The sequence below is a fragment of the Rana temporaria genome, chromosome 9 (assembly GCF_905171775.1).
Source record: "Rana temporaria chromosome 9, aRanTem1.1, whole genome shotgun sequence".
Classification (NCBI taxonomy): domain Eukaryota; kingdom Metazoa; phylum Chordata; class Amphibia; order Anura; family Ranidae; genus Rana; species Rana temporaria.
In genome coordinates, this window is record NC_053497.1 from 30,910,688 (window position 1) to 30,918,124 (window position 7,437).

Consider the following 7,437-nt stretch of genomic DNA (forward strand, 5'->3'; position numbering starts at 1 on the left):
ATCTGAGGTAAAAAAACAACTCATAGAACACAGCAGCACCCCCCAGAGTAACAACACAGTCCCCCAACAACACACGGGCCCCGGTGGTAATAAATAAAACCCAGGAGGCCCCCCTTCACAGCCACTACCCAGTCAGGGGAAGGAGGGAGAGGAAGGGGAGAGAGGAAAGCAGGGCGGACCCTCAGTCGACCTCCCCAGGGAAAACACCAGCCAGACCACTTACCTGAGTAAGGGGCCACTACTTACCCGTCCTGCGACTACCTGGCTGGAGGTATCCCAGACAGAACCAACGTCCGTAAACGGCATGGCTGTCGGCCAGACACACTGTGACAAAGCCATAGAGACCGGTCATATGTGTGCCCTAGAACCGAAGTTCCCCAGCCGCCCCTGGAGCAACAGGGCCGGTCGTGGACGTCCCAAAGCTGAGCTGAGGGCCGGCACACGCTCGAAGGCCGAACATGGGGGGACTACAAGGGTCGAGGACCCAGCCTGTCACCCAGTCGGCTGTTGATAGAAGAATCGCATGATTCAAAATGCAGGAACAAAATAATAAAAGCGAAAAAAATAAATAAATAAATAAATAAATAAAATCGCAAGAAAAAAACTCCAGAGTACAGGAACTCCAGAGAGAGCCTTGACCTCCTGTCGTTAGGCAGAAAACAAACTGAGGCTGCTAAAGCAGGGTGTGGGTTATGCCCGGGGGAGCCACGCCCCCTGGGAGGAGCGGCATGAAGAAAAGTTTTTAACACCTTAAGTGCTGTAGAATTCTGCCTAAATCTCCTGGTAGGAAGAAGCATAACCCTAAGGTCAATGAAGGCTGTGTCCGTCTATGAACGAAAGAGAAAAAGCCATGGCCTCAACCATGATCCTATAACCACTCCAACCTTAGGCTGCTTATAAATGACCTAAAGATGGTGAGAGGTTAATGTTTGTTAAATCTAGGGGTAGAGGAATATGTTGTAATATTCAATGACTAAGGCTCACGCTGAAACGCGTCAGCTGCTTGCTTTTTAATGCTCATATATATGTAGCCAATACATTTTTGCATCAAGGACTTTAGAGTTCCCGGCTCTTCTCTCTTATGTAATATTCAAATACTCCTCGCCCTGGCAGGCTTCAGCGCAACATTCTGGGTTGGGGGTGGGCCCTCACCATCCTCACATACAATACAGAACTGACGGTCTTCCATTGTTGCGTCATGACATCAGAGTGCAACGTCCAGCCAGAGCATTGCAGAGAATAAGCGTAGTCACACAGCTTGGAGGAATAGGACCTATACCTCTAGACTTAAAGAGAACTTGCAGGGGGAGTTGGGGTCCACTGCAAGGTTATTTATTTTTTATAAATCCCAGCGCTCAGTGTATTATAAACAATTGCCATAATTATTTTTCTATAAATTATTCTTTTTACATCTTCATCCTTTTTTGTATCTCAGTGCTGCTGATCTCCCGCAGCTTCAGTAAGCCATTTCCTGAAGCAGCTTTGGCTGCATATCATTGCTCTGAGCTGGCTTCCTAAAAGTGGTAATGGTGGACCATGGCCAAGGAATATGTGCCGGCACGTCCACTAATGCCCTGTATACACGAGCGGAATTTCCGCCAGCAAAAGTCTGATTTGAGCTTTTCATCGGAAATTCCATGTGTATGCTCCATCAGACTTTTGCTGGTGGAATTTCCGCCAGCAAAAGTTTGAGAGCAGATTCTCAATTTTTCTGACGGAAAAAAATCCTATCAGAAAATCCATTCATCTGTATGCAATTCCGACAGGGGAAAAAAAAACATGCATGCTCGGAAACAATTTGACGCATGCTCGGAAACATTGAACTTTTTCTCTCCTCTTCGTTAAGTTGTACGTCGACGTGTTCTTAACACTCAAAAGTTCAGAGAACTTTTGTGTGACCGTGTGTATGCAAGCAAAGCTTGAGCGGATTTCCGTCGGAAAAACCATCCAACTGTTTTCCGACGGAAATTCCGCTCGTGTGTACAGGGCATTAGAGTACCACCAGGAGTATGTGTGTGACAGGGTGGCAGTATGTAGGAGCACAATTGGCAGACAGTCGTTACCCCGTGAGAGGAATTGCCTTAGGGCCAGTTTACACCAGATGCAGTTCCATACAGATTGTGTGCATTTTTTCTGCACTAAAAATGCATGCACAGTGTTTTCCATGTATTCCAATGGCTCTAGTTCACACCATACAGTCAGTTTCACCATACAGTCAGTTTCCGGTGCCGAAATTGACCGGAAACTGACTGCATGGTGTGAACTAGAGCCAACTAGAGCCATTGAAATACATGGAAAACACTGTGCATGAAGGCCTCTTGAGCCCCCCTGGGAAAGAGAGCCTTGACTGATGGGGGCATGACCAGGTACTGGACAAGGCGGTGGTCATGGTGGGATTGGCTACTTGGGGGGATGGGTTGGGCCGGAGCTCCGATAAAAGGGATCGCCCCAGGGAATTCTGGGTCCTTGGGAAGCGCGCTGGGAAGAGCTGCCCACCCTCCCGCCCCTTTTGTTATGGTACGTCACAGCTTGCTGCGGTTTTCTTGACCTTGCCAGCAGGAAATGGCCGTAGTGGGCCATGCCCCTTTATGGACACCGGAAGTAGGCGGCCTGTCCAGCACTTATGGTAAGGACAGGCCCCTCCCCCTTCCGGAATTGTGCTCACAGTAAAACTGTGACTGGCACTGGTTACAAATGGTTTAAAGTTGTTATGTTTGCTTTAATAAAGCTGTGGCCTTGCCCTTTCCAACTTAATGGTTGTAAGAGTGTTTATTTATTGGGATGAAGGGGCAAGGGGGGAAGGTTTATTTACATAGTAAGGGGTACCTGGTAGCATTGTGCCTCAGCAGTCATGCATTTTGTACAGAAAAAAAAGCACATGGAACTGAACGAAACTGCGTCTGGAGTGAACTGCCCTAAAGGGTTAGTTCACCTTTACCAAAAAAAAAAACGCATAGACTGTAGATAAGGGGAGTCTGTAGATAAAACAAACTGTACAGCTCCGACTAAAGTTAAATTATGTCCTTGCTATAGGTGTAGGCCATTTATGTACCTCATGATGTCTGACTTGAATACTCCCAGGACGTTGCCAAGTGAGGCTTAGTCATTACTACACATCTCCACCATCAAATGCTGAGCTCAGAGCTACTACATTAGCGGAGAGAAAGAGCATCTGAGAGGATTTAAATCAGAGAAAGAGCTCACTCCTGTGTTGGTGGGGGTGAGTAGTAATGACTAGGCCTCACTTATTAACATCCTGACTTCAGGAGGTATGTAAATGGCTTACATTTTTAGCATTGGTCAAAGCTGCACAGTTTGTTTTTATCTACAGACGCCCCTTACTTGTATAGGAAGTTTTTTTGGGCTAAGTCTAAGGTCAACCAACCCTTTAAGGCTTATTATGGCAGGATCAACAGGAAATATTTTGACGAAAGCTGCAGATTTTAAAAGATGAAAACAATTTTTAAAATTACAGTAGATTACTGAGCTAATGCCTAGATTTTGGATCTACTTTTAGGATGGGTTCACATCTACGCGTTGTGTGAACCCATTAAAACTGAACATAAAATAATCAAAAATGCTCTTGCAGTAGGACCTTTACCAAAAACTGCCTATGCAGATAAGGGGAGTCTGTAGATAAAAACAACTGTGACTTAAGTTGAATAAAACCCTTGCTAAAGATGTAGGCCATTCATGTACCTCACTCCCTTCTATTGTTTTTTTCCCCCATCCGCGGTGGTGCGAAAACCATTAAGTGAACTTAAAAGGTGCATGTGAAAACACAAAAAAACGTGACCTTAAGATGTGCTTTTGTGCACCCCCTGAAGGGGTAGGGCCTTACCCTGAACCCCCAGGGTGCAAGGCTCTTGACAGAGACAAGGTTTTGAACTTGGGCCACCTAGCCAAAAGGCTTGGCGGACCCCTCTCCTTGTAGCCAGCCGAATACTAGGCCAAGGGGCTCTACCAAAGAGAAACCCCCCAGGTTCAGGGCATGTCTGTTTTAGGATGATGTTTATATTACTATCTCAATAAATTTTGAGACTATATTTATTTATACATCTTGCTTACTTGCTTTGATCACCATGACCACCTCATTTTAAGTCCCACGGGTTGTTGTTTGTTTTTATTTAATACATTATGGGGACGGAGGTGTATCATGTCAGACCATCTCTCTTTTTCACACATCCTCCTAGACGTCAGGGCAAGCCCGAGGACTCACACCCTCCATCCAGTGAAAAAACACACAAAATTGAAAAGTGACAACCGTGAGAAGAATTTTTGTATTTTTTTAAAATAGTGGCTGTGCAATGTGCACTGAAAAGGCCCTGAAGCTTAGCCAAAGGTCCTTGCCCATGGAGGCGCAGTACTCCCAGGACGTTGCCAAGACCCGTTTCACACTGGAGGCGTTTTTCGGGCACTTTAGCTGCACTTTGCAGGCGCTAGCGGGGGTTAAAAGTGCACCGCAAAAACAACGGTAAAGCAAGCGCCGCTAAAAAGCGGCACTTTACCGCTGGCGCCCGGGTGCTTTCAGTGTGAAAGCACTCTAAGTGAGGCCTAGTCATTACTTCTCACCTTCTCCATCACAGGTGTGAGCTTTCAGACTCTCTCCTGTGATGGTAGAGGTGAGCAGTAATGACTAGGCCTCACTTAACAACGTCATAGCAAAGCCCTGGGGGCATTCCAATTAGGCTTTATGAAGTTTGTAAATGGCCTACACCTATAGCAAGGGTAATAATCAATTTTAGTCAGAGCTGCAGTTTGTTTTGATCTAATTAGTTTTTTTTTTAGTAAAGGTGAACTAACCCTTTAAAGTCCAGAAGGCCAAAGATGCGCAAATCTGCCCCAAAGGAGCTCTTGTACTTTTTCAAGTTTTAGGCGCTACAACTCTCAGGTCTGAATAATTGAGAATAATAGGTATCTTCATGTTGAACGCTCTTGTGCTTCGCAAACCGCATTACAAAACACTGCACTACAATGCAGGATGGCTGGTATTGCATTGTACGTGATAGCGTCACTGATGGACGGAGCACTGTAGAGAAGCAGCAGGGGGTGGGTTGCAAGATAAGAGGAAGCCTGTGGGAAGCAAGAGATAAGGTAAATGAAACAGCATAGAGCGCAGGTTCACAAAGACAGCGGAATGAAATTGTGCGAGTTCAGCTGAACTTGCACAATTTCATTTCCACATATCAATCCCGCTTTCTGGGACGATTCAGAGACATCTGTGCGGGTTGCTGCACAGATGTCAATGGAAATCGCACCAAAGTCGCCAAAAGTAGTACAGAAACTACTTTTGGGAATCGGTGCGGTTCCGCAGATGCGGCATTGCACCAATTCGGACAGTGCAATTGCTGTAGATTTGGCATGCGATTTGACATGTCAAATTGCATGCCAAATCCCTCCTATGTGAACCAGGGCTTAAAGCGGAATTCCACCCATGTTTTAGTTTCTTAAAAGTCAGCAGCTACAAAAAGCATAGCTGCTGACTTTTAATAAACCAACACTTAACCGCCCCACGGCTCAGCAATGCGGCCGCCCGGAGACTCGCTCCTCTCCCCCATCGTAACTGTGGGCACCCAGTCGTGACAGCTTACGGCTTAACGGCTGGGTGCACATGCGCGAGTCGCGCTGCGCTCTCCTATTGGCCAGCCAATCTTCTCGGACCTGAGTCGTGTCCCAGAAGATCGCTGGTAGGGAGGGGCTGCTTAGGGTGAGAGGAGGAGCCGCCTAGGCGGCCGAAGATAGGAAGGAGGAAGTGGGACAGGAAGTCCCACTAAAAAGAGGTTACCCACTCTCTCCCCCCCCCCCCAGAAAAATTATATACGAAATGTGGCATGTCAGGGGGCGAGGAGTGCTTAAAGCGGAAGTTCCGCTTTAAAAGGTAAATTTTTTGAGGTACTTTTGAACAACATTAGTCAAGCCATCAAATGTACTGATGAGAATTTCAACACATTGTATAAATGTGCTTTTGAAAAATGACTAGTGTACAGCCAGCTTTAGGGCATCTTCAGACTTGCATCCAGGGGGTAGTAAAGTTGAAGTTTGAGCTGCGGTTTTACCGTTCTACCCCCACCCGACTACCTACCTAAAACACAGATACTTGGCCGCTCAGGGCTATACATAGAGCACATTTGCGGCTATTCACACAGCTGCAGTATGGTGAATTGGTATTTTCAGGATTAAAACACGTGGTTAGGTGGTGACATATTATCGCCTGTCAAAGGCCCTGCAACCCACCCACCTGGTTCATGGATACCTACTCTAAAGCCTCGTACACACATACGGGTTTCCCCTTCGGGAAAACTGCCATGAGGGCTTTTGGAGGGAAAGCCGGCCATGTGTATGCTCCATCACAGTTTTCCTGACAGGAAAACAAAAAAAAGAGAACAAGCTTTTTATTTTCCCAGTTGTTTTTTAACCCAACAGTTTTCCTATGTGAAACACTGCGATGGAGCATAAACACGGCTGGGATTCCCAACCAAAGCTCTCATGGCAGTTTTCCTGTCAGGGAAACCTGGTCGTGTGTAGGGAGAAAAAGTTACCGAGCAGGTTCTCGGTTTTCCCCGTTTTGTGTAGGTTTTTTTCAATAAAAATCTATTAAAAGTGAAAAGCAACCCACCATACATTGCTTTTTAGGAGGTTGCTGCACATCAAAACAAGCACTAAGAAGCTACAAACCCCAGGGCTTCTTCTATGAAGCAGGCCCCAAATGGTAGAACTACAAGTACCAGCATGCCTTTCAAGTCCCCCGGGTGCTGCATTTTGCACAGCAATCGTATTCGGCACTCCAACCCCTTTCATGTTACTAAATACAAAAGGTGGAAAGGCAATGGGGTGCTGTAACCCAAAGCAACCAGAGACAGGTTACTAAATGACAAAGCAGTTAAGGCAATGGATGCTGTAACCCATGGCAACCAGAGCCCAGCTTTGTCTGCTGACAAAGTTTGGTTGTTAGGAACGAATAAACAATCGTTTGAGTTGCCAGAAATGCCGAGGGCCCTAACCCAACACAGCGCCTGTGTGAAAACTTTGCTTAGGCTGCAGACTGTCACATCTCCTTGCAGGGACCATGCTCTGCAGCACATTAAAGCCAAAGCGTCCAGCTAATCTGAAGTGACGTGCCGCAGCAGATGGCTGTATGCAATGCTCTGCCCTTCAATACTAGGAGAGCGAAGGAATAAAAGTTGCAATGCTCTGCAGGTGTTTATAAAAACAATAACAAGCAAATGAGGAAACCCTTCAGGATTCTCACCGTGGCCCTGAAGGGGGCTGCGTAGTACATCAGATTTCGGAGCATGGTGCCAGATACCCCTCCCCTCCTGGACACAGACAAATCTGCCCCTGGGGGTAGTAGAGTACGCCTGGAAGTGTTGCTGGGGAGGGAAGGGCCTGAGTATCGTGGGAGGGACACATCCACACTTCCTGCTGCTGGGTGGAGTC

At 46.7% G+C, this 7,437-nt stretch overlaps 1 protein-coding gene across 1 annotated transcript in view; it reads right to left on the bottom strand.

Moving 5' to 3' along the window:
- The window catches only part of LOC120913246 (carnitine O-acetyltransferase-like), an 80,044-nt gene extending 72,607 nt beyond the window's left edge, over window positions 1-7,437 (bottom strand). The window contains exon 1 of the mRNA XM_040323064.1: window positions 7,250-7,437. Coding sequence (XP_040178998.1) covers window positions 7,250-7,294 — 45 coding nt within the window. The 5' untranslated portion in view covers window positions 7,295-7,437. The remainder of the gene's footprint in view (window positions 1-7,249) is intronic.